The sequence below is a fragment of the Euprymna scolopes genome, chromosome 26, assembly GCF_053919585.1.
Source record: "Euprymna scolopes isolate OS-2025 chromosome 26, ASM5391958v1, whole genome shotgun sequence".
NCBI classification, from domain to species: domain Eukaryota; kingdom Metazoa; phylum Mollusca; class Cephalopoda; order Sepiida; family Sepiolidae; genus Euprymna; species Euprymna scolopes.
The window spans coordinates 63,732,685-63,758,588 of NC_136507.1; the positions used below are offsets into that span (position 1 = coordinate 63,732,685).

Consider the following 25,904-nt stretch of genomic DNA (forward strand, 5'->3'; position numbering starts at 1 on the left):
GGCATTATGTTTTTCTTTTAAAGAGGAATGGGTTGATTTCCTCATTCGGAAGGTAATGCCAATGGGATTATACAGGTATTTGTGTCCTGAATCCATGATGCCACTTTTTGAATGTGCTGGATTTTCCACACATCAAAACCCGACTTTGGAAACTGTATTTACTTGTCCTTGTGCCTGACATAGCTCAAAGTTAATCACCGGATGATAGCGGACGGCCGTATTTGATTCAAAATGAATATGATTACGACAGGATAATCAAATGTCTTTGAACAATTATCAAAATGTGAAATTGGAGGCTGTCGGTTTTCTCCATCTCTGCAGAAACTGAGCAGATTGGCAAGGCGACCAATTGATGCTGTGCGTCTACGGACACTTTAATTAAACCCCCAACGGGCCACCTGATGATGAGAAAGATAATTAAGGGTTGCGGCAGCATCTCCAAATGGAATCTTTAGTTTAATAAAAGTGTAAATGTTTTGTGCATTTATGCAGCAAAGAGGTAAAAGAAAATGTTTCAACAAATGAAAAGGAATTAATATTAGCAATCTACAAACATTATAGGATGAACACAAAGACATCAATATATCGATTTTAGATGCATGATCATGAATATAGCACACTAGTCTCACCAGCGTTTCTCTAGATCAAGGTACATATATATATACTAGCAAAAGTAACCGTCGTTCACTGGGTTCAAAAACAGCCTACAGAAAATGGACTCTGATTTATGAAAATATGATATGTTATGAAAAGGAAGGGTTGTAAATTTGGGTTGAATTTGGGGGTATCAAAGTGAAAGTAAAATATCATGAAAGTAAAAACAAAATAGATAAACCGCATAATTTATTATACCATACCTGTTCACACTGAAACACTTATCACAGTATTCTGTGGATCTACATCAGAAAACCATGTTAAACTTTTTGACATATTTCCATTCTATGGAGTTCAGGCATGAACGAACACCCCATAATTTTATTATAGCATATTTCTTCAAACTGAAACATAATTATCAAAGTATACTTACGCAGATAGATATGAAAAGTCTTTATTAAAGTTTGTGCCTATTTCCATTCTATGGAGGCCAGGCACAAACGCAGACCCCACAATTTTATTATACCATCCCTATTTACGTTAAAGCATACTTATCAAAGTATTATTATGTACATCTATATCAAAAACACTTGTAAACGTTTTCTTTTTAATTTTAAAATTTTTTATTTACATACTTTGTGGACCAGGTGCAAACGCAGACCCCACAATTTTAATGAACCATCGTTCTGCCAGATCAAACATACCCATTCCTGTATCTCGATACATCTATCATTATATGCAATCAGTTTTTTAAAATACTCAACCATATAAGAGCCTATTCGTGACCACACACACACACACACACACACACACACACACATTCAGCTTTATATTATAGATATACATATGTATACATATATATTATTCTATAAAAAGAATTTTGTCCGTGATTTCGTTCCTTATAGACTCGAAAACAGCTGGGCTGATTTTTATGAAATTTCACATCATGTAATTTGTGTCTGGCAGTGTTCTTAGATAGGTTTTGTATCGAAATGTCTTTGATAAGTATTTTATAGCCAACAACAGCCCACTGAAATTCAGAAAAAATCATGCCTACTCATTTATGATATATATATTATGTCTGTTTAAGAACTTGGTTCTTATTGTTGAGCCGTTTATGTTGAAATGAAAAAAGTCAGTCACTCAAGCCCACGTGCACAGATCGTGAGTCTAAAGTCATTTGATTATTCTTGACCCTCTGGAATAACATTTAAGCTTTATACGAATGTGAATTTCAACTATATTTTTGCTGCAGTTTTTTCTTTGCTAATGTTGTCATAGATGGTTTCATGGCCGGGTTTAAATTTCCCAACCAGCGGTAATTGTGACTCTCTACACTGATGATTCCTGAAAGAATGAAACACAAACACTAGTTATTAAAATTAATTATAATACTATCTATCTATCTATCTATCATATATATATATATATATATATATATATATATATATATATATATATATATATATATATCATAGAGACAGGAACGAATGACACAGGTAAGGAATAAAAAAATAATTTCTTCTTGATAACATGAATATGTTGGCTTAATTTTTGCAAAAAAAAAATACATTTCATATCCGGAACAGTTTTTGTTCTTTTAAGGAAGGTGGTGTTTGATCAACTCTATTGGCGAGCCATGATTGAATATGCTGTTTGTTTTTAAATCACCAAAACAGTGTTTCATGGTAAACAACTGATGATCCCTGAAAACTTAGGATTGTTGTGAATTTAAGAAAGCTGATTCAGCGAATGACTTACTAAATAATTTTCTAATGAAGGACTAAAAAATTTTCAATTATTTTTTTCATATAGTTTTCAAGGTTAAAAGACTTCCATGATTATATATATATGGACTTTTAATTCATTAAAAATAGGGAAAGATTATAGCCCGTTGCCTTAAAACGAATGATTTATGTCATAAAGATGATTGAATATGGTTATATTTGTGCTCATTTTTGCAATAAATACTAATCCCTAACTGTTGATCAAACGGATAGCACAATACTTAATTTGCTACACCTTATCATACGAAAGACATATACAAAAATTCAGCCAGATCCGATCGGGAGACAGACAGATAAATATTATATAGATAAAGTAATTTTCTTTATATAATATATAAAACAAAGTTAGTCTCTCTAGTTTTTGTTATCGATAGTATTCTTCTTACAAAATCATTGTTTAATTCTGGTTTGTCAACTCTTTTGGTAGATAGTTGCTGCATGTTGTTAAGAAACCGTTTCAAATGTTTGGAGGAAGACAAAAGAAAATAGCAAGTCAGACAATGCCCTGCCGTCTTAAATTAATTCAGAAAGAAATCTTTCACTCTATTTCCGTAATGAGGCTTTCATTTGCTTTTTTTTTTTTCTCTTTTTTTATATACCGATTGATATTATGTCTTTGAATTTTTGAGATGATGATTGATAATTTGGATTATTGATCCCTCGACAAAAGGACGGTGGACCTATAAATTCACCCTTGTCCGTTCGTCTGTCTGCACTTTTCTCAATAACTATGCCTTGGAATTTTTTTTAAATTTTGCACAAACATTAAACATGATATGAGTAAAAAAGTAACAGAATAAATTTTCCGGGAAAACTCTTGTTGACCCCCTAGGGGTGCCTTTCAGATTAAAATGGCTAAAATTAACACTTTTGTGCTTATTAAAAAAAATTGATGCCTTGGATTTTTATAAAACTTTCTGAAAAGTTGTAACTAACTGATTTCTATACAATTTTCTTTGTCTATATTTCACGATAACTCTTTGGTGTGCCCCAGGGATTTTTTAGGGCTAATAAAAACACTCCATTTATGGCACTGTTTTACCATATTTGTCCAAAATTTTCTGTGTATGTCTATTTAGCAGTTTTGCATGGTGCTGAACTCAAATTTAAATATGTTAAAGCCTTGGGAACTTTTGAGGCTAAATGGTGGGGGGAGGCAAATGCTGAACTTAGTCATTTTTTTATGCCTCATTCACTGTGCACCCACGGGGTATAATGCATGCTTCACTTGTTTGAACTGCTGTTGTCGTGAGTGCTATTTTGTATTTCAGCCCATGTAACCTCTGAGTTTCTCCAGGTGTATCTTGAACTCTGGAATCTTTCTGTTGAAGTCCGGAATCTGCACAGAATTTCGAATAGAACTTTATATAATCCATGAGGAAAGCCTGCTCTCGTTCTGTCAGTCATGATCGGGTAGAAGTCTTAAGTAATTTGTGACTGTATTCTTAGTATTGCCTGCATTGAGGATTGAACCTTCAACCCATAGAAGACTTTTAATTAGAACTGAATATTACTTGGTATTTTATCTGTTATGCTACCAATCCGCAATGAGAACAATAGTTCAAATAATCGATACCGAGCGATACGTTTTTTGTTCTCTTTGTAATCTTTTTTGTTTGAGATGTTTCTTTCTTTCTTATTTGTTTTTTTTTAACTTCACTGATTGAAATGTTATTTAATATGAACATATGAATATGCAAACGCTGGCGAAGCATAACTTCTTTTTCCTATTTTAGTGAAAGAGGAAGTTTTTTTAGAGAGGGGGAGGGGAATTGGTGCAATGTTCTGCATTTGATCAATGGCCATTATTTATTGAGTCCTTCAAAGATAAAACTTCTTTGACGAGCAAAGAAAAGAAGTAAAGCCCCCCCCCCTCTGCCTCAATACACAGCATTTAGCTGGATTCTGTGAGTGCTTGTTTTTGTTCGGCGTTTTATTCAATAAATATTTGTCCACGTGCCACTAAAATGGTTAGGTAATAAGACGATCAGTGTTGCAAGAGAGACAGACCTGCTACCATTGAAAATCAGGGTTTCAAATAATGGTTGCAAATTTGGTTTTGATCAACAAGATCAATTTAATCGTTAGATATGTTAAGGAATATCTGCTCTCTTTCTTCTTCTCTCCCTCCCTTTCTTCTCCTATATACTCTCTCTTATTGCTCCTTTCTCTTTCCTCACGTTCTTCCCTCTTTTCTTCCCTCCCCTCCGTCTTTCCCTCTCTTTTCTCCACCTTCTTTACTCCTCTTTTATTTCCCTTCCCTCCTTCGCTCCCTCTGCCCCCCCTTCGCTCCCTCTTTTTCCCCTCCTTTTCTCCCTCTTTTTCCCCTCCTTTTCTCCCTCTTTTTCCCCTCCTTTTCTCCCTCTCTTTCTCCTCCTTTGCTCCCTCTCTTTCTCCTCCTTTGCTCCCTCTCTTTCTCCTCGTTTGCTCCCTCTCTTTCTCCTCCTTTTCTCCCTCTCTTTCTCCTCTTCTGCTCCCTCTCTTTCTCCTCTTCTGCTCCCTCTCTTTCCCCTCCTCTGCTCCCTCTCTTTCCCCTCCTCTGCTTCCTCTTTTTCCCTCTCTTTCTCCTCCTTCGTTCCCTCTCTTTCTTCTCCTTCGTTCCCTGTCTTTCTTCTCCTTCGTTCCCTCTCTTTCTCCTCCTTCGCTCCCTCTCTTTCTCCTCCTTCGTTCCCTCTCTTTCTCCTCCTTCGTTCCCTCTCTTTCTCCTCCTTCGTTCCCTCTCTTTCTCCTCCTTCGTTCCCTTTCTTCCTCCATCCTTACTCCTCTTTCACTTTCCCCTTCCTCCTCTTTCACGCTCTTCTTCCTTCTCCTTCATGCTTTCTCTCTCACACTCTCCCTCCGCCTTCTTCAGTCTTTCCTTTCCCCTCCTTCATTCTCTCCTTGCCTCTTCTCCCATTTTTCTTCCTCTTTCTCTCGTTCTTCTTCTCTCTACCTATCCTCCTGGTTCCTCCTTGCCCCACCTTCCCTTCCCCTCTTTTCATCTCCCTTTTTTTTTTCTCTTTCCTTTCGTCTCCTTTCTCTTTCCAGAAAATTAATTGGCAATGTTTCTTGCTAATTATTGATCTCATTATCGCTTACCTAAATGCTGACCCTCAAATACCTCAAGATCATCTCGCTGTTCGATTCAATGATACCATCGTTTTTGTTTGGCTTTGAGCCAAAAGAAATCCACATTTCTTGACTTTGGCATAGAAAGTTTAATTCTGGCCAAAAATTACTTTAAAATCAACAATTTCAAAGGTTCAAAATCAATTTCGAATTTCGCACAGTCATGGATACATTAACTGAACCTGATCTTTAATTTAAAATAATGGTTCAATTTGATCCTTAAATTTTTTCATATATTTTTATTATAGCTTCTATGTATTAGGTTGGTGCAAAAGTTTTTGCCAGTTTGCAGAAGGGACATTTTAAACAATCGTAATTTATTTTATGCATATTGCTATAACTTAAACATATCACCATGATTAATTTATAAATTTTTTTTTCAAGTTATTAAAGCATATTTTTTGTAATATCTCATCCATGTTGATCTGAAAACGACCTTATTTATTCAACAGAAAGGGTATCATCTTCCATCATGATAATGCTTGTTCTTACACAGCACTACTGATCAAAGATCTAGGAGAATTTAATTGGAAAATATTACCCCATTCTACATATATTCCTGAACTAGCTACCTCAGGATGGAATACTGCTGCCATATCTGGGCAGGAGCTGCTAAAAACAGCCTATCCTGCTTTGACAGAGTACAAAATAGACTTTGTGGTTTAGTGGGGATGCCCTTTTCTCTTCCCTGCAACCTCTCTCCCACAGAAGAGACGTTGCGAGCCTATCCTTGTTTTATCGTTATTTCCATGGCAGGTGCTCGTCTTAACTCCAATCTCTGCCCCCCCCCCGTCGCCAATCCTTCACGAAAAACACCCGTCTAGCTGAATCCACTGTGAAAAATTTTCCCCACTCTTTATCTGTGCCTAAATCAAAACGTGGATTCCATGAACAAAGCTTCTTTCTTAGAACTGCACGCCTGTGGAACTCTGTTCCGTCTGCCTGCTTCACACCTGACTACAAGTTGGATGTCTTCAAGTTGAACGTTAACAAATTCCTAATGAACCGCCCTCTTAAGTAAACACTTCATTAAATCTGCACACTAACGTACTGTACTTGCAATAACCCTTATCCCTAAGTGGCTTCCAGGCCTTGATAAGTGGTGACCACCGTGTAAAAAAAAGAAGATTATCACTAATTTTGAGGATTACAAAATGATCTGCGTTAAGTTAACATCGCGACAATGTGGAGGGGGAGATCAAAGCTCTAGATGAAACAGCATTGAAAGTTACTGGTTTTACATACCTGAGCAGCAACAGAGATATCAAAATTTGCATCTAAAAATCATGGGCTGCATTGGATAAGTTGCAGTCAGTATAGACTTCAAGGCTAACAAACTGAAAAGGTAGTTCTTCAGAGCAGTGATGGAGTCTGTCCTTGTTTATGGTGCTACAACCTGGACATTCACCAAAGGATTGGAAAGAAAGCTAGACGGCAACATACACCTGCATGCTACAAATAGTGTTAAATATATCTTGGCAAGACGATCCCATGAAGCAGCAACTTTATGGCAACCTACCTGCCATATCTACTACCATCAAGAAGCGACGTTTATAATTTGCTGGTCACTGCCAGAAGAGCAAGCAAGAAGGAGCTAGTGAGATATGTATTGCTGTGGACTCTACGACACGGGTGCACGAGCATAGGACAATCTAGATCCACGTACATCCAGCAAATAGCACATGACGCCAACTGTGATCCTGAAGATCTGAGGCAGCTGATGGAAGACAGGGAAATCTGGAGAGTCACATTGGTCTGGGCAAGGAGCCCAACTAGATAGATAATGTCACGAGAGGGGCTTAAACATAAAATTAATATTTCACATCAAAACTTAAAGAATTTTACAAGCAATGTTTTTATAAGCTTGTTAAGAGATGGAATCAAGTTATAGAGAGCAAAATTGTTATGAATAAAGATTTTCAAAAAGACTTATTTTAAACTCCGCAAAAACTTTTGCACTGACCTAATATATAACCACTCTGATGAGTCTTGGTTTAGATGAAACATATATGGATGTGGCTATTAAAAAATAGTTATTGTTGGAGGCATTAAACTTCCCTCAAATGAGCTAAGTTAATGTTGGGTAGATGAGCAGTGTTTTGCACATAGGTGTAAATGTGATTTCGAACTAGGATGCAGTCGCTGTCAATATTTTTACTTGATGAACTAGATGTGTATCTTTATAAATTTGCTTCCCCGTGAGGGCAAAGTTAGACACGAGGTCATATTTTTAATGTGTGGAAAAGTCCAGCTCTGCATCTGAACACAAACATTGCCTCGGTGTAGAAAGATTTTTCCTTTCCCGTCCGTCTGAAGACAGAGCATGTTATATCATGGGATGCGTTAGATCAATATAACATAAAATATCTTACCGCAGGGAGTCCAGTCTTCACGTTGGTATGAGGAAAGAGACATAACAGTTATGAACAAATAAGGAACCACTCACTGTTACATAACGATATACGTTTATTAAGAAGACATGCACACACACGTAACTACCATTCAAACATAATAGATAAAAGTTAAAAGTCCAAATATGACAAATGGATGAACGGGAATGATGTTCATCTCGTCATTTTCAAAGTGACTCTGTTTTCCCTCCCCTGTCCACTTCCGGTCATTGATCTCTTGAGAAGTCGCGAGAATTTAAAGTTTAGGACTACGTACAAAGGGAGGCGACTTTGCCCAAAGAAGTAAAGAGTTACTCCCCTTTACATTATACTTTTGTTCCATCCTAACCAGATGGTCGAACATTTTTTCTTACTTTTTCCTTATTTAAAATATTTTATTTATCGTTTCATCCTGTACATATAGAGTTGTAGTTCTGTGGCATAGTCCCTGGTTTTAGTATTTTGCCATTATGAACAACAATAACATATTTGGGTATGGCCAGGAATCATACCAACACTAGATATAGATTTGGTATAAAAGTTATATTTTAGTGAAAGAAGAAAATGAAAAAATGTATATATTATATACGGGTATGCATATAAAAATGGAAATAAATGAAACATCAATGAATAGAAGGATTACCAGTTAGCAAGTGCTAACTAAAACATAAAAAGTGACCCAAAACGAAATTTTATGACAAAACATTTTTATACAAGAGATAAGAATATAAAAATACTTCCAACCACGGAAATATTCATAGTGTGAATAATGTGTAAGTATTTGGCAACGTGTGTATGTGCGTTGGTTTACCTTTTATTGTTATTGCATGTATAGCTGTGAAAAGCAATTCGTTTCTGTTCGTCTGACTTTTGTTAGTGTGTAAGAATGTGTGCAGTAGATGAAGAAAGCTGGTGCTTGAGTCATCGAGTTATTTTCGCTTCCCCCCCCCCACTCCAGCAAAAAAAAAAAAAACAAACAGGGACGGAGATTGTAAAGAATACGTTATTAAGGCCCTATTTGATCCAGCTGGCTAGTAAAATCTGTAGAAAACAGTCTTAGAGAAGTTTCTAAGTTCACATCTGCTTTATTATGTTCATGTAGGCGTCTTACATTTTGGGGTTTGAAACGATTTTCATTGCTTGAAAATAGTTTTGAGTTAACACGTTAATCAAAACATCGAAAAAAAAACCCAAAAAAACTAACGTAAGGCAAACGAACGATGTTAAATGTAAAAATCGAAAAAACAAAAACAAAAAAGAAAACAGAAAAACGAATGTTAAAACTGCTTTAAAAAATCTGAAAAATGAAAAAAAAAAAAAAAAACATGTGAAAAATGGCTTAAATAAGTCTCTTTCGATATTAAAATTTAAAAAATCGGTGGATTTCAGTTTTGGGGTGTGTGTGGTCGGTCGGGTGGGGGGGTGTTAATGAAAACCTAAGAATAAGCGAAGTAAAAAAAAACAAAACAAAAAAAAACAGAAAAACGAACGTTACGTGAAAAATGGCTTAAATAACCCTGCTTCAATATTAAAATTTAAAAAATCGAAAAAAAAAAAAAGATATCTCACACCACGATTCGAACCCAAAACCTTTGGATAATGACCCAACGATATAACCAAATGAGTTAAGACGACGGACATAAAATTGTGTCAGTTCTTCAAATATTTAAACTAAATCAGGTTATGACGTCGTCTGACACATGCGTAGAATCGATCTCGTTAGGAGAGGACGGTTTTTGCTGACCCCCCTCCCCTGTAGAAAAGTGCTGATTTCAGGGTGAAAAAAAAAAAAAAAAAAATTAACGTTTTTGGCCAATTTTTCGATATTTGTCGCGCGAAGGATGGGGCTTTCATATGAGACCAAATTTGTGAATTTTTGTTCTGCTTGTCGAAAGTTTTTAGCAGACACACAAACATACACACATTTTCGCTTTTGTATTTATAGATAACTAGCGAGGGGTACCCAGCGTTGCCCGGGTGTTTGGAGGTGTGTGTGGTTTTGGGTAAATCAAAACTCCGGGGGGGGGGGTTAAAATAAAAAAAATGTTTTGGTAGGTAAATATGAGGATCGAACCCGAACCGTTTATGCAATTGTTGTAAATTAAGTGTGAAAAAAAGAGTGCGACGGTTTTAACCATTGGGTCACCGCGAGATGCTAACGGAAACACATTTGAATTTATTTAATTACTTGGATTTGTTAGGTGCACGTTTTAATGACTTAATGAGGTCAAGTTTGACTGCGGGATAGTATTTCATTTACTGCGAGAACGCTTTTTTAAAATTTTTATTTTCCCAAGATGTTATAGGAAAAAGACTAACCCACATGCGGCAAGCGACAAATGTTGAATATTTATCTTCCCGAAGTCGAGCAAATTAAATAGACAGGCGAACCCCGTTGTTAACTCTGAGATATTACGATTTACATGTGATATAAAAAGTTTTAAAAAGTTGTTAGGTGACCGACCGCTTCTCTGAAAAAAGCCTTTTGTAGACATACAGAAAAAGCGAACACACATACAAACATACATACATTTTCGCTTTTATATTTATAGAAGGGCACGAGCGTTTGTGTATATCCACGAAAGGCGTTTTGCGTCGGGTTTCTTGCATCGGTTAGATTCCGCAAGAAGTTTTCGCATACTTCCCAGATCGTAATATCTTGCATTCGCAAACGGACATTATCTCTATCTTTTTTTTTTTTTTTTTGATCGAGTTAAACAAAATTCCCACCGTGCTGTCGTGTCGGCTGTTTGTCTTTTTCGTATAAATAAAACGAAAATATTCGAACGCCAATGCCTGGCTTTCACCCAGATAGTATCTGTTCTGTAATCAGTTCTTGGCGAATGTAGGGGAAACCTTTCATACTGAGACGATTACTATTTATTTGTATACTGGTTTTCCCCCACATTAAAAACAATCTTGTGTCTCATTTGCTTTCATGGGGGGGGGAGTTAAAAGCAACGCCATTTCTGCAAGTCATCTTTTGTTTTGATTGACTACGTTAAATTTGAAAATTTTAGACTTCCGGTCGCGTCATGGAGTAGCGATAAGATGTCAGATTTTCTTATACTTTCTTTTCCGCCTTTGAGCCTGCCTGCCTGCCTGCCTGCCTACTACCACTTTTTTCTTCTTTGCTCAACACACACCTACAAACACCCGGACAATGCTGGTCACCCTGGCTAGTTCATCTATAAAAGGAAAATACGATGTTTCATTTTAGTTTATCAAAAATATGAATAGAAATGTTAAAAATGGGGGTTGGGGCACAGAGCAGGCATGTACATGGGTCCTCATTGAAACGGAAAACGCCGGATGTGCCTCTAGGATTTCAAAGTCTATACATTTACAGAAATTTATTTCGATTTGTGTTATTTTGCTTGCGCTCCTTTCACTGAATAAATGTTGAGCCCTACTCTAAAAATTAATTAGCGAGTTAGTCGAGAGCACAAGTGCTATGCGTTAATCAGAGCATATTCCATTAAAGTACTTGTAGAACAGGCAAAAGGATGCAACATTGCGGTGATGGGGCAGAGGTTGGAGCTTGGTCGACAGTGCAGGATTAGATTTGAGATTCTTTTAGACCTTGTCTAAGAGTGAAAGACTGCCCAGATGTGACAATAATACTCCATGCATGGGCGAATTATGGCTTTCTGAGGATATGATACTTTTTGGTGTGAGTAATTTTCTAGCACGGTAGAGGGAGCCCACCTTCTTTATAGCAGATTGGTAATGTTAAGCTGAGGAGTTTGAAGGATGAGATCTAGTTCTATCTCTACTTATTTATAAAAGGCACTTTGTGTGTGTGTGTGTGTGTGTGTGTGTGTGTGTGTGTGTGTGTGTGAGTTTCCGATGGACTCCGAAACGGCAGACTGATTTTTTTTTTTTATTTCGCACACATATACTCTGTTTCTGGGAGCGTTTTTAGTTAGGTTTTGTATTGGAATGCCTTCGCTATATATCGAAAATTGATAATAAAAAAATCCAGTTAAAAAAAGGGAACAGTCCGATTTTGACCAAAGTTAACACTCTTACACAGCCTAACATAGCAAGTGCATTTGAGAAGTTTTATCGCCGCACATGCAAAAGGTTCCGGCATATAAAATAAACAGTAGGCTCTTTTATAATACGGAGGTTCGTTTGAAATGAATGTTTCTGTTTATAGCACAATTGAACCATGACCCTTGACTTTTGCATTTTAAACTTTAATTCAAGCCATTATATAAAAATGATTTCATAAAATCAACAGTAGATTACCTTAAGCTATATCCGATGATGAGGTCCCAGCTTTCAGGCCTTGGGGAGTGTGGAGCCACTCTTTAATTGCCATTGCTCCCAGGTCCACTCTGGCCCAGATTGGTACTACCTGTTAGGGTCCAAACTATAGGTTAAACAGAAACCGACTTAAAAAAAAACAACAAAAAAAAAAAAAAACAAATATACTCTATTAAAAATTTTTCTTCAAAATCACTGGATTCGGCATTAAATAACCTGAAAAGGGTTGATATGCCGTAAAACAAACAAACAATCTTCAATGCTATATAGACTACAATGTATTGTAGACAAAGTCATTGCGGATGAGCAGATGAAGCTTCCCCTCGGTGCACCACAGTGGGTTCCTGACTAGAGCAGGTGATCAATCGATTTGAAAAAATGGGCAATTTAACCGATTTTGATGGCAATGAAAGTATTGGAAGTGTAGAATATTTGTTGATCCTCATTTAATCTCGGGCAACGTTTTAAATAAAATTACAAAAAAAGAAAAAAAAAAGGTAATGATTAAATTGAGAGAGAGAGAGAGGTATGTTCGTTCAATACGTCGAATAGTTCTGCTAGTTTCTTTTAATAAACACGCAATGTACAATGCGTATATGTTTCGCTCTATTTCAAAAACAGGTTCTCCTCGAATCGAGTCGTTTCAAAATACACTCGTCTTTATCAAACGATCACGGTACTCGTTACTCTCAGCAGCAAATAAAAAGAGGAGGAAAGTTGGAATATAAGTAAAGCATATGAAATATGAATGGTGACATTGAAGATAGACCCCCCCCCTTTCGATGCCATATATATATATATATATATATATATATATATATATATATATATATGGAGTGGAGTACTGGCGTGCCATATAATTAGTGTTGTTTTGATAAGAAAAAAAAGTATCAGAATTCTCGAGTACGTATGTAAGAGTATTTTTTTTCTTCTAAAAATATAAATTAGTTTGATTATTCAACGATACATTCGGTTTCATGGAAAAAAAAAATGTGGAACTCAGCCCGCAGAGCTAAAGATACCAAATGTACCGTTCTTCGGTCGATACTGTGATTTTTGCGATGATCTAACATTATTATTATTTATTTATTTATTTATTTATTTTTGGTAACGAAATAACTGCTTAAAATCCGAACTGAGCCGAGTTAAGACACGATATTGGACGAATAAAGTTCTCGAGATAGGATCGGTTAGAACTATATCAATAATAAATGGTGCTGTAGTGTAGTGTACTTAACTTTAACATTTAACTTGTTTCACAGTATAACTGATTATCAGGACTAACTCTGACATTAATCAAAATAATTTTCGATCAATACTAGCCAGAGACACGATAATCGGTGATACAGTGAAATTGCAGTAAACTAAAGATAAATACATCATAGCACGCGCGCGCGCACACACACACACACACACACACACATGTACACATTTCTTTTGTCAAACATCATTGGCTACATATTTGCATACATGTTTCAGTCGTGATTTTGAACTGCAACTTCCTCGGATCGAAGTCTTCAGATAAACTGAAAGTTTAAATCGTAAATTATATCAGTACAGCCCCTTTTTATCTTTATCTTTATTTTATTATTTTAAGAGGAAGAGTAGTGAATGGGGGGAAAAAAAGGACAAGGAAAAAAGTAAAGAAAAGGGAGGTGCTTCCATTAAACCCAGAAAACGTTTATTTCTTTTCCTTATTTCGATTCATATACACTTTTGGTTATTTATTTATTTATTTTCAAAAAGACACATTAACTGTGCTGACTCTGACTGCTGCTGCTCTCTGCTTATTATTGAGCACTTTCATTTAATTTTATAAGCAGCGGAGTTTAGTTTCATCATAGGAAACTACAGCAATGCCATCATTCAAATTATACTAAAATATTTTGTTCTTCAATTTTTCTATCTGTTTGATTATTTTTTTTATATGAAAAATTCACCTGGTGGTGATATTACTACTACTATTGCAATTATATTTAATGATAGTAGTAGTAGTAGTAGTAGTAGTAGTACTCATTCACTTAACGCCAGAATGATGACCCCCCTCTCCTCCTACTCTTTCTCCTCCTCCTCCCACTGTTGCTAACTCCAGTCGATCAGTGCTCGTTTTGTTACCCCGCGCAATTATTTACACATTATTCACCCTATTTTTATTTTGCTCCCTTTTTTTTTATTTCCCGATCCTCCCCCAAAGGGGGAGAAGGAGTTAAAAGAGGCGCGGGGGGAAGTCATGAAAATGAATGAAATTGTCAGTTTCAATCAATCTGTTTTTTTGTAGTATCGTTCTTCTTCTTTCTCGTGTAAATTGACAACAGTGGGAGCGAGCACCTGCTACTGTTCGGAATTTTAACGCACAACACGGTACATACACAGCGTTGCTTATATTTATCTTATTTAGCGTGCTTTTTTTTGTTTTTGTTTTTGTTTTTTTGTCTTCGTTATTGCTATTAATACAATTATAACGGACGACTCCCGACGGTTGTGAGTTGAGTCGTCACTTTGACATTTGGAATATGAGACTCTGGTCTGAATTAGGTTGACACGGCATATTTGACGGACGGGTTCGGTTATTCTTACTTTTATTTATTTTGTATTTGTCCCCAGTTTTTTATTTGTTTATTTATTTTATGTAGACGAAAGGTGACGAGACCATGTCCACAAATTCCTTATTTCTCTCAGTCGACTGTCTTTTCTTTGGTTGTGTCATTAAAATTGACAACAACAGCAACAACACGACAAACGTTCACATCCCCGTTTTCCGACTTCCTGCTTCATAGCACTGCAAACCCAAACATAATTTATATTTTTCGCTTTCTCGTCAGTTTTGGTCCTTGCGACCTCTTTAAGTCGAATCTGTCTCTCGTTTTTTATTATTATTCACCCGACCCCCTTATTTTTTTATTTGGTAAAATCGCGAAACGGAAAAGAAAAGAATCCGAGCACCGATCGGCGATCGACCACGTTACTGGATGTTGTTATCTGTCACAAAACCTAAGGAAAAAAACCAAAAAAAAACATCATGGTTTTTATTGTTGGGTTGTCTTAAATCAAAAAGATAGCCCTATCTTTTATTTTGTTAAACTATTTTGTTATCACTTGTGGAGTAAGGTACCTTTGCAACACTGGGGATTTTCTTGTTACCCGTATACGTCATAATATAAATATATAAGAATGGATTTTGACAGTAAGAGTCTCGGCCCTGAAAATACAAACAGGTCCCCTCCTGGTGATGGTTCCGGGGAGGAGGATCGTAGTGGAAACCTGCTTCAACCAAACAAGTAAGTACTAATCTATCTTCTTATCAGAGTTTGTGTGTTTATTTAAGCACAAAAACTGAATAATTGAGGTCAATTTTTACAACGTACCCCCAGCGTATTATAAGCACCAAGACCTTCCCATGTTACGAACCGCTTTCGGAATAAACATCACCCAACCTCGAAAACCGTTCTTAACATGGGCACGTGGGGGGTATTCCGAAAGCCGTTCTTAACTCGAGGTTGGGGTGTTTATAATACGCTCATAATTGAAATGAAAAATAAAATTAAAATTAAAAGATTTTTTTTTTTTTTCTTTGCTGGGTACGATAGGAATGGCTTTTTATTGAATTGCTTTTCGCCTGAGACGCGATCTTATTCGTTAGGGGGTTACTACACACTATTTTTGTTTCTAGTCCAAACTGTCCACTTTTGGGAGAGCGGGGATCTCCACTTAAAAAAAAAAAAAAAAAAAAAAGCTGACCTCTAGTCTAACTTTGTCCTTATGGGGGAGGGGCAAAAACAAAATAGTCGAAAGAAAATCCTGTTTGACAATTTAGAAATTGACCCTCATTTCCACTGAAAAGCAACTCTGGGAATGAACGAAACAAACCAAGTTTATTTAGTTTCCTCAACGTAATATATATATATATATATATATATATATATATATATATATATATATATATATATATATATATATATATATATATATATACATATATATATATATATATAACGAAAACTAAAATGAACTTCGAATTATTAACAACATTATCTATGTTCAAAATAAAGCAGGTTATTTTCTATAATAAAAACGCCGTGCAGAAACAGCATATTTTTGGTTGGTTTGTGGACACAAATGAACTATAAAATTCTGCTCGTGCCTGTAGCATTCTTATATAATGCTAGTCAGAAATTACTTTCCGTCCGTTAGTTTAAAGGCTTCAAAATCGTTTTTGAATTTGAAGGATATGATGTAAACATAATGCCTTATTATTATTATTATTATTATTATTATTATTAATAATAATAATAATAATAATAATAATAATAATAATAATAAACGGTCATCATAGTGATTTCTTTATGAACGTGGTTTTGAAGCGTTTAAACTGCCAGTTAATACTGTGTTGCTCGGCCAGAGAAGGAGAAACCTCTCTAGACAGGCAATTTTTTAATGTTTTTCCCCAGTCAGTCCAAGGTGCCCCATTTTGGGAAGTTGGATGCTTTCCGCATAAAAATTAAGCTTTGTGCTTAACTCTGCTGCCCTCGTGGGTAGGCAAGTAAATAAGGAGTAAATAAAAATGCATTTCTGGACTGAACACTGTTAATTGTTGAATTTGAAAATATTTCATCGATGTTTTTCAAAATAGAATTTAAAAAATCAACAACAAATAAGTAAATAATTAAGATTCTGTTTTCAGATTTATTAGGAGAAACAAAAGAGATTTTCATTCCCAAAATGGGCGTTGTTTTTTTTTATTTTGTTTATATATATATATATATATATATATATATATATATATATATATATATATATATATATATATATATATATAGGTATTATATATATAGTACTTGGGAAAATAATAGATTTAAAAAGTTAGTATATTTTAAGACTTAGTTTCGTTTTTACAAAACCTCTTTAGATAAATATTTGTTTCTGTCTTTGATTTGCTTAAAATCGATAATCCAACCGATTGGTCAGACAGTTTAGCAGTGGTCACAAGTCACACCTGAGGATGAGGCTGCGACGATGATGATGCCATTATTTCCTTTTCTGGCCGTGTACGCATTGAAGAATGAGAAAGGAGAGGCGGAGGTAGATAAGTATTTGAGTAAAATACGAGACGAATAAATTACAAAACCCCAGAATAACCTCCTTGTAGAATTTTTATTTTTTTAAAATTAAATATGTCCACCCTTTTTAATTACGTCGTATGGAAATGTTAATATGACCGTAGGGGAGGCGCGCGACCCCCAAAACACGCATGCCCAGTTCCTAACAAGACACGTGCAGCTGCTGCTGCTAACAGATAACGTAATCTTTTTACTTAAAGAAACCGAAAATAAATTAATATTCATCTCTTCGTCGAGATAATCTTTACTAATCCGTGATATTAGATAAAACCTTTGCTTGATTATTACGTATTCAGATTAGATTTCTTTGGATTTATCTTTTTTTTTTTTTACCTGTCATTTCACCTCCAATAATTTTTGTTTGCTTTAAAGATTGATTAGAGCACACGTGACCCGTTATTTTTAAAATATTTATGAAACTCTGCAGTAATGTCATCATAGAGAACCATCTCTCTGTCATCATCTGTATCTGTTGTTCACCATCTGTCTCTCTCCCTTCTCCCCAATCTATCTCTATCCCTTCTCCCCCAATCTGTCTCTCTCCCTTCTTCCCCAATCTGTCTCTCTCCCTTCTACCCCAATCTGTCTCTCTCCCTTCTTCCCCAATCTGTCTCTCTCCCTTCTTCCCCAATCTGTCTCTCTCCCTTCTTCCCCAATCTGTCTCTCTCCCTTCTTCCCCAATCTGTCTCTCTCCCTTCTTCCCCAATATGTCTCTCTCCCTTCTTCCCCAATCTGTCTCTCTCCCTTCTTCCCCAATCTGTCTCTCTCCTTTCTTCACCAATCTGTCTCTCTCCCTTCTTCCCCAATCTGTCTCTCTCCCTTCTTCCCCAATCTGTCTCTCTCCCTTCTTCCCCAATCTGTCTCTCTCCCTTCTTCCCCAATCTGTCTCTCTCCCTTCTCCCCAATCTCTCTCTCCTTTCTTCCCCAATCTGTCTCTCTCCTTTCTTCCCCAATCTGTCTCTCTCCTTTCTTCCCCAATCTGTCTCTCTCCTTTCTTCCCCAATCTGTCTCTCTCCTTTCTTCCCCAATCTGTCTCTCTCCTTTCTTCCCCAATTTGTCTCTCTCCTTTCTTCCCCAATCTGTCTCTCTCCTTTCTTCCCCAATCTGTCTCTCTCCGTTCTTCCCCAATCTGTCTCTCTCCGTTCTTCCCCAATCTGTCTCGCTCCGTTCTTCTCCAATCTCTTTCTCTCCCTTCTCCCCCAATCTGTCTCTCTCCCTTCTTCCCCAACCTGTCTCTCTCCCTTCTTCCCCAATCTGTCTCTCTCCCTTCTCCCCCAATCTCTCTCTCCCTTCTTCCCCAATCTGTCTCTCTCCCTTCTTCCCCAATCTGTCTCTCTCCCTTCTTCCCCAATCTGTCTCTCTCCCTTCTTCCCCAATCTGTCTCTCTCCCTTCTTCCCCAATCTGTCTCTCTCCCTTCTCCCCCAATCTGTCTCTCTCCCTTCTCCCCCAATCTGTCTCTCTCCCTTCTCCCCCAATCTGTCTCTCACCTTTCTTCCCCAATCTGTCTCTCTCCCGTCTTCCCCAATCTGTCTCTCTCCCTTCTCCCCCAATCTGTCTCTCTCCCTTCTCCCCCAATCTGTCTCTCTCCCTTCTCCCCCAATCTGTCTCTCTCCCCCAATCTGTCTCTCTCCCTTCTCCCCCAATCTGTCTCTCTCCTTTCTTCCCCAATCTGTCTCTCTCCTTTCTTCCCCAATCTGTCTCTCTCCTTTCTTCCCCAATCTGTCTCTCTCCTTTCTTCCCCAATCTGTCTCTCTCCTTTCTTCCCCAATCTGTCTCTCTCCTTTCTTCCCCAATCTGTCTCTCTCCTTTCTTCCCCAATCTGTCTCTCTCCTTTCTTCCCCAATCTGTCTCTCTCCTTTCTTCACCAATCTGTCTCTCTCCTTTCTTCCCCAATCTGTCTCTCTCCTTTCTTCCCCAATCTGTCTCTCTCCTTTCTTCCCCAATCTGTCTCTCTCCTTTCTTCCCCAATCTGTCTCTCTCCTTTCTTCCCCAATCTGTCTCTCTCCTTTCTTCCCCAATCTGTCTCTCTCCTTTCTTCCCCAATCTGTCTCTCTCCTTTCTTCCCCAATCTGTGTCTCTCCCTTCTCCCCCAATCTGTCTCTCTCCCTTCTCCTCCAATCTGTCTCTCTCCCTTCTCCCCCAATCTGTCTCTCTCCCTTCTCCCCCAATCTGTCTCTCTCCTTTCTTCCCCAATCTGTCTCTCTCCTTTCTTCCCCAATCTGTCTCTCTCCTTTCTTCCCCAATCTGTCTCTCTCCTTTCTTCCCCAATCTGTCTCTCTCCTTTCTTCCCCAATCTGTCTCTCTCCTTTCTTCCCCAATCTGTCTCTCTCCTTTCTTCCCCAATCTGTCTCTCTCCTTTCTTACCCAATCTGTCTCTCTCCTTTCTTCCCCAATCTGTCTCTCTCCTTTCTTCCCCAATCTGTCTCTCTCCTTTCTTCCCCAATCTGTCTCTCTCCCTTCTCCCCCAATCTGTCTCTCTCCCTTCTCCTCCAATCTGTCTCTCTCCCTTCTCCCCCAATCTGTGTCTCTCCTTTCTTCCCCAATCTGTCTCTCTCCTTTCTTCCCCAATCTGTCTCTCTCCCTTCTTCCCCAATCTGTCTCTCTCCCTTCTTCCCCAATCTGTCTCTCTCCCTTCTTCCAAAATCTGTCTCTCTCCCTTCTTCCAAAATCTGTCTCTCTCCCTTCTCCCCCAATCTGTCTCTCTCCTTTCTTCCCCAATCTGTCTCTCTCCTTTCTTCCCAAATCTGTCTCTCTCCTTTCTTCCCCAATCATTCTCTCTCCTTTCTTCGCCAATCTGTCTCTCTCCTTTCTTCCCCAATCTGTCTCTCTCCTTTCTTCCCCAATCTGTCTCTCTCCTTTCTTCCCCAATCTGTCTCTCTCCTTTCTTCCCCAATCTGTCTCTCTCCTTTCTTCCCCAATCTGTCTCTCTCCTTTCTTCCCCAATCTGTCTCTCTCCTTTATTCCCCAATCTGTCTCTCTCCTTTATTCCCCAATCTGTCTCTCTCCTTTATTCCCCAATCTGTCTCTCTCCTTTATTCCCCAATCTGTCTCTCTCCTTTATTCCCCAATCTGTCTCTCTCCTTTATTCCCCAATCTGTCTCTCTCCTTTCTTCTTAATCTGTCTCTCTCCTTTCTTCCCCAATCTGTCTCTCTCCCTTCTCCCACAATCTGTCTCTCTCCTTTCTTCCCCAATCTGTCTCTCTCCTTTCTTCCCCAATCTGTCTCTCTCCCTTCTCCCCCAATCTGTCTTTCTCCCTTCTTCTCCAATCTGTCTCTCTCCCTTCTCCCCCAATCTGTCTCTCTCCCTTCTCCCCCAATCTGTCTCTCTCCCTTCTCCCCCAATCTGTCTCTCTCCCTTCTCCCCCAATCTGTCTCTGTCCCTTCTCCCCCAATCTGTCTCTGTCCCTTCTCCCCCAATCTGTCTCTGTCCCTTCTCCCCCAATCTGTCTCTCTCCATTCTCCCCCAATCTGTCTCTCTCCCTTCTCCCCCAATCTGTCTCTCTCCCTTCTCCCCCAATCTGTCTCTCTCCCTTCTCCCCCTAATCTGTCTCTCTCCCTTCTCCCCCAATCTGCCTCTCCCCCTTCTTCCCCAATCTGCCTCTCCCCCTTCTTCCCCAATCTGTCTCTCTCCTTTCTTCCCCAATCTGTCTCACTCCTTTCTTCCCCAATCTGTCTCACTCCTTTCTTCCCCAATCTGTCTCTCTCCTTTCTTCCCCAATCTGTCTCTCTCCTTTCTTCCCCAATCTGTCTCTCTCCTTTCTTCCCCAATCTGTCTCTCTCCTTTCTTCCCCAATCTGTCTCTCTCCTTTCTTCCCCAATCTGTCTCTCTCCTTTCTTCCCCAATCTGTCTCTCTCCTTTCTTCCCCAATCTGTCTCTCTCCTTTCTTCCCCAATCTGTCTCTCTCCTTTCTTCCCCAATCTGTCTCTCTCCTTTCTTCCCCAATCTGTCTCTCTCCTTTCTTCCCCAATCTGTCTCTCTCCTTTCTTCCCCAATCTGTCTCTCTCCTTTCTTCCCCAATCTGTCTCTCTCCTTTCTTCCCCAATCTGTCTCTCTCCTTTCTTCCCCAATCTGTCTCTCTCCTTTCTTCCCCAATCTGTGTCTCTCCCTTCTCCCCCAATCTGTCTCTCTCCCTTCTCCTCCAATCTGTCTCTCTCCCTTCTCCCCCAATCTGTCTCTCTCCCTTCTCCCCCAATCTGTCTCTCTCCTTTCTTCCCCAATCTGTCTCTCTCCTTTCTTCCCCAATCTGTCTCTCTCCTTTCTTCCCCAATCTGTCTCTCTCCTTTCTTCCCCAATCTGTCTCTCTCCTTTCTTCCCCAATCTGTCTCTCTCCTTTCTTCCCCAATCTGTCTCTCTCCTTTCTTCCCCAATCTGTCTCTCTCCTTTCTTACCCAATCTGTCTCTCTCCTTTCTTCCCCAATCTGTCTCTCTCCTTTCTTCCCCAATCTGTCTCTCTCCTTTCTTCCCCAATCTGTCTCTCTCCTTTCTTCCCCAATCTGTCTCTCTCCCTTCTCCCCCAATCTGTCTCTCTCCCTTCTCCTCCAATCTGTCTCTCTCCCTTCTCCCCCAATCTGTGTCTCTCCTTTCTTCCCCAATCTGTCTCTCTCCTTTCTTCCCCAATCTGTCTCTCTCCCTTCTTCCCCAATCTGTCTCTCTCCCTTCTTCCCCAATCTGTCTCTCTCCCTTCTTCCAAAATCTGTCTCTCTCCCTTCTTCCAAAATCTGTCTCTCTCCCTTCTCCCCCAATCTGTCTCTCTCCTTTCTTCCCCAATCTGTCTCTCTCCTTTCTTCCCAAATCTGTCTCTCTCCTTTCTTCCCCAATCATTCTCTCTCCTTTCTTCGCCAATCTGTCTCTCTCCTTTCTTCCCCAATCTGTCTCTCTCCTTTCTTCCCCAATCTGTCTCTCTCCTTTCTTCCCCAATCTGTCTCTCTCCTTTCTTCCCCAATCTGTCTCTCTCCTTTCTTCCCCAATCTGTCTCTCTCCTTTCTTCCCCAATCTGTCTCTCTCCTTTATTCCCCAATCTGTCTCTCTCCTTTATTCCCCAATCTGTCTCTCTCCTTTATTCCCCAATCTGTCTCTCTCCTTTATTCCCCAATCTGTCTCTCTCCTTTATTCCCCAATCTGTCTCTCTCCTTTATTCCCCAATCTGTCTCTCTCCTTTCTTCTTAATCTGTCTCTCTCCTTTCTTCCCCAATCTGTCTCTCTCCCTTCTCCCACAATCTGTCTCTCTCCTTTCTTCCCCAATCTGTCTCTCTCCTTTCTTCCCCAATCTGTCTCTCTCCCTTCTCCCCCAATCTGTCTTTCTCCCTTCTTCTCCAATCTGTCTCTCTCCCTTCTCCCCCAATCTGTCTCTCTCCCTTCTCCCCCAATCTGTCTCTCTCCCTTCTCCCCCAATCTGTCTCTCTCCCTTCTCCCCCAATCTGTCTCTGTCCCTTCTCCCCCAATCTGTCTCTGTCCCTTCTCCCCCAATCTGTCTCTGTCCCTTCTCCCCCAATCTGTCTCTCTCCATTCTCCCCCAATCTGTCTCTCTCCCTTCTCCCCCAATCTGTCTCTCTCCCTTCTCCCCCAATCTGTCTCTCTCCCTTCTCCCCCTAATCTGTCTCTCTCCCTTCTCCCCCAATCTGCCTCTCCCCCTTCTTCCCCAATCTGCCTCTCCCCCTTCTTCCCCAATCTGTCTCTCTCCTTTCTTCCCCAATCTGTCTCACTCCTTTCTTCCCCAATCTGTCTCACTCCTTTCTTCCCCAATCTGTCTCTCTCCTTTCTTCCCCAATCTGTCTCTCTCCTTTCTTCCCCAATCTGTCTCTCTCCTTTCTTCCCCAATCTGTCTCTCTCCTTTCTTCCCCAATCTGTCTCTCTCCTTTCTTCCCCAATCTGTCTCTCTCCTTTCTTCCCCAATCTGTCTCTCTCCTTTCTTCCCCAATCTGTCTCTCCCATTTCTTCCCCAATCTGTCTCTCTCCTTTCTTCCCCAATCTGTCTCTCTCCTTTCTTCCCCAATCTGTCTCTCTCCTTTCTTCCCCAATCTGTCTCTCTCCTTTCTTCCCCAATCTGTCTCTCTCCTTTCTTCCCCAATCTGTCTCTCTCCTTTCTTCCCCAATCTGTCTCTCTCCTTTCTTCCCCAATCTGTCTCTCTCCCTTCTCCCAAATCACTGCATCTCCCTTCTCCCTAATCTCCCTCTCACCCTTCTCTCCAATCTCTCTCTCCCTTCTCCCCACTCTCTCTCTTCCTTCTCCCCACTCTCTCTCTTCCTTCTCCCCACTCTCTCTCTTCCTTCTCCCCACTCTCTCTCTCTTCCTTCTCCCCAATCTCTCTCTCTTCCTTCTCCCCAATCTCTCTCTTCCTTCTCCCCAATCTCTCTCTTCCTTCTCCCCAATCTCTCTCTCTTCCTTCTCCCCAATCTCTCTCCCTTCCTTCTCCCCAATCTCTCTCTTCCTTCTCCCCAATCTCTCTCTTCTTCTCCCCAATCTCTCTCTTCCTTCTCCCCCAATCTCTCTCTTCCTTCTTCCTAATCTCTCTCTTCCTTCTTACTAATCTCTCTCTCTCTTCCTTCTTACTAATCTCTCTCTCTCTTCCTTCTTCCTAATCTCTCTCTCTTCCTTCTTCCTAATCTCTCTCTCTTCCTTCTTCCTAATCTCTCTCTCTTCCTTCTTCCTAATCTCTCTCTCTTCCTTCTTCCTAATCTCTCTCTCTTCCTTCTTCCTAATCTCTCTCTCTCTCTTTGTTCTCCCCAATCTCTCTCTCTCTCTTCCTTCTCCCCAATCTCTCTCTCTACTTTCCTTCTCCCCAATCTCTCTCTTCCTTCTCCCCAATCTCTCTCTCTTCCTTCTCCCCAATCTCTCTCTCTTCTTTCTCCCCAATCTCTCTCTCTCTTCCTTCTCCCCAATCTCTCTCTCTCTTCCTTCTCCCCAATCTCTCTCTCTTCCTTCTCCCCAATCTCTTTCTCTTCCTTCTCCCCAATCTCTTTCTCTTCCTTCTCCCCAATCTCTTTCTCTTCCTTCTCCCCAATCTCTCTCTCTCTTCCTTCTCCCCAATCTCTCTCTCTCTTCCTTCTCCCCAATCTCTCTCTCTTCCTTCTTCCCAATCTCTCTCTCTCTTCCTTCTCCCCAATCTCTCTATCTTCCTTCTCCCCAATCTCTCTATCTTCCTTCTCCCCAATCTCTCTATCTTCCTTCTTCCTAATCTCTCTCTCTCTTCCTTCTTCCTAATCTCTCTCTCTCTTCCTTCTTCCTAATCTCTCTCTCTCTTCCTTCTTCCTAATCTCTCTCTTCCTTCTTCCTAATCTCTCTCTTCCTTCTCCCCAATCTCTCTCTTCCTTCTCCCCAATCTCTCTCTCTTCCTTCTCCCGAATCTCTCTCTCTTCCTTCTCCCGAATCTCTCTCTCTTCCTTCTCCCGAATCTCTCTCTCTTCCTTCTCCCGAATCTCTCTCTCTTCCTTCTCCCGAATCTCTCTCTCTTCCTTCTCCCGAATCTCTCTCTCTTCCTTCTCCCGAATCTCTCTCTCTTCCTTCTCCCGAATCTCTCTCTCTTCCTTCTCCCGAATCTCTCTCTCCCTTCCTTCTCCCCAATCGCTCTCTCTTCCTTCTCCCCAATCGCTCTCTCTTCCTTCTCTCCAATCGCTATCTCTTCCTTCTCTCCAATCGCTCTCTCTCTCTTCCTTCTCCCAATCGCTCTCTCTCTTCCTTCTCCCCAATCGCTCTCTCTCTCTCTTCCTTCTCCCCAATCGCTCTCTCTCTCTTCCTTCTCCCCAATCTCTCTCTCTCTGTCTTCTCCCCAATCTCTCTCTCTTCCTTCTCCCGAATCTCTCTCTCCCTTCCTTCTCCCCAATCGCTCTCTCTTCCTTCTCCCCAATCGCTCTCTCTTCCTTCTCTCCAATCGCTATCTCTTCCTTCTCTCCAATCGCTCTCTCTCTCTTCCTTCTCCCCAATCGCTCTCTCTCTTCCTTCTCTCCAATCGCTCTCTCTCTCTTCCTTCTCCCCAATCGCTCTCTCTCTTCCTTCTCCCCAATCGCTCTCTCTCTCTTCCTTCTCCCCAATCGCTCTCTCTCTCTTCCTTCTCCCCAATCTCTCTCTCTCTTCCTTCTCCCCAATCTCTCTCTCTTCCTTCTCCCCAATCTCTCTCCTCCTTCTCCCCAATCTCTCTCTCTTCCTTCTCCCCAATCTCTCTCTCTTCCTTCTCCCCAATCTCTCTCTCTTCCTTCTCCCCAATCTCTCTCTCTTCCCTTCTCCCCAATCTCTCTCTCTTCCTTCTCCCCAATCTCTCTCTCTTCCTTCTCCCCAATCTATCTCTCTTCCTTCTCCCCAATCTCTCTCTCTTCCTTCTCCCCAATCTCTCTCTCTTCCTTCTCCCCAATCTCTCTCTCTTCCTTCTCCCCAATCTCTCTCTCTTCCTTCTCCCCAATCTCTCTCTCTTCCTTCTCCCCAATCTCTCTCTCTTCCTTCTCCCCAATCTCTCTCTCTCTTCCTTCTCCCCAATCTCTCTCTCTCTTCCTTCTTCCTAATCTCTATCTCTATTCCTTCTTCCTAATCTCTCTCTCTATTCCTTCTTCCTAATCTCTCTCTCTCTTCCTTCTCCCCAATCTCTCTCTCTCTTCCTTCTCCCCAATATCTCTCTCTCTCTTCCTTCTCCCCAATATCTCTCT

General features: G+C 40.0%; 1 protein-coding gene across 23 annotated transcripts in view; it reads left to right on the forward strand.

Moving 5' to 3' along the window:
* LOC145248122 (disabled homolog 2-interacting protein-like) overlaps window positions 1-25,904 on the forward strand; it is a 1,344,959-nt gene that overhangs the window by 725,685 nt on the left and 593,370 nt on the right. The window contains exon 1 of one of the 23 annotated variants that reach the window (XM_080109934.1): window positions 14,227-15,429. The exons of 21 other annotated variants lie outside the window; for them this stretch is intronic. In XM_080109934.1, the coding sequence (XP_079966060.1) occupies window positions 15,323-15,429 (107 nt within the window). In that variant the 5' untranslated portion in view covers window positions 14,227-15,322. Of the gene's footprint in view, window positions 1-14,226; window positions 15,430-25,904 lie in introns of those variants that run through there. One more of the 23 variants, XM_080109932.1, reaches the window with a different exon arrangement.